Genomic DNA, 1,158 nt, shown 5'->3' with positions numbered 1-1,158 from the left:
ATTGTACCCCAGTGCCCCGGCGTCCGGGCCCCACGGCGCCCCATTGTACCCCAGTGCCCCGGCGTCCGGGCCCCATGGTACCCCATTGTACCCCAGTGCCCCAGTGCCCCGGCGTCCGGGCCCCATGGCACCCCATTGTACCCCAGGGTCCCGGCGTCCGGGCCCCACGGCGCCCCACTGTGCCGCCCCGCCGCGGGGCCCCAAAATCTGGGCCCCATTGTGCCCCCCATGTCCTGAGCCGGGGCCCAGGTGTCCGGGCCCCATTGAGCCGAAGCGCCCGGTTGGGGTGCAGGGTGTCCCCCCCAGGCTCTGGGGCGCCCCTCACCCTGTAGGGGCTGTGGGGGATGTTGACGCCCCCCCAGGAGACCAGGGCCGTGTGTTTGAGGGGCTTCTTGGGCACGTAGGAGCAGCTGTAGGTGCCGTTGCCGTTGTCCTTGACCGCCACGTCCACGGGGTGGCCCTCGGCGTCCTGGGGGACAGACGGGCTGCACCGTGCGCCCCCAAACCGGCCCATGCCGCCCCCCCGGTCCCTCCCGCGCTCACCTGCACCTGCACCTTGAGGGGCCCCTTGCCCCCGTTCCTGGCGTCCACCGTGAACTCGGCCGCTTTGTTCACGGCCACCCCGGTGCTCTCGAGCCCGGGGCCCTGCGCCTTGACCTGCGCCGGGGGTGGGGACTGTGAGCGCGAGGGGCCCCGGCGTCCGGGAGCCGCGAGGGGGCCCCGGCGTCCGGCCCCACACAGGGCCCCAGTGTCCAGCCCCACACGGGTCCCCGGCGTCCGGGAGCCACAAGGGGCCCCGGCGTCCGGCCCCACACGGGTCCCCAAGGTCCGTGAGCCGCGAGGGGCCCCGGCATCCGGCCCCACACGGGTCCCCGGGGTCCGGCCCCACACGGGTCCCCGGCGTCCAGCCCCACACGGGTCCCCGGGGTCCCCCCGCCGCGGGTCCCGGGGGGCGCGCGCGGGGCGCGGGCTCACCTTGTCGGGGAAGCAGTCGCGCGGCGCGGGGCGCACGTCGGCCATGAAGGGGCTGCGCGCGATGTCCTCGCCGTCGCACAGCACGTGCACCGCGTAGGCGCCCGGCTCCTGCGGCCAGTAGCGCACGTCGCACGAGCCGTCGCCCTTGTCGTCGCACTCGATCTTGGCCTGCGACGGGCCCTC

General features: G+C 75.8%; 1 protein-coding gene across 1 annotated transcript; it reads right to left on the bottom strand.

The window, feature by feature from the left end:
* Nucleotides 1–325: 325 nt before the first annotated feature.
* On the bottom strand, nucleotides 326–1,152 carry LOC112945516 (filamin-A-like; the record flags this gene model as incomplete). The annotated part of the gene is made up of 3 exons (XM_026037134.1): nucleotides 326–469; nucleotides 544–657; nucleotides 976–1,152. Coding segments are annotated over 3 exons (435 nt in total), but the record flags the coding sequence as incomplete, so codon positions are not given.
* Nucleotides 1,153–1,158: the final 6 nt, after the last annotated feature.

The sequence above is a fragment of the Nothoprocta perdicaria genome, unplaced genomic scaffold (assembly GCF_003342845.1).
Source record: "Nothoprocta perdicaria isolate Ctin4 unplaced genomic scaffold, notPer1 scaffold_1906, whole genome shotgun sequence".
Lineage (NCBI taxonomy): Eukaryota > Metazoa > Chordata > Aves > Tinamiformes > Tinamidae > Nothoprocta > Nothoprocta perdicaria.
Note: the sequence above shows the minus strand (reverse complement) of the source record. Positions and strands in the feature narration are given on the sequence as shown.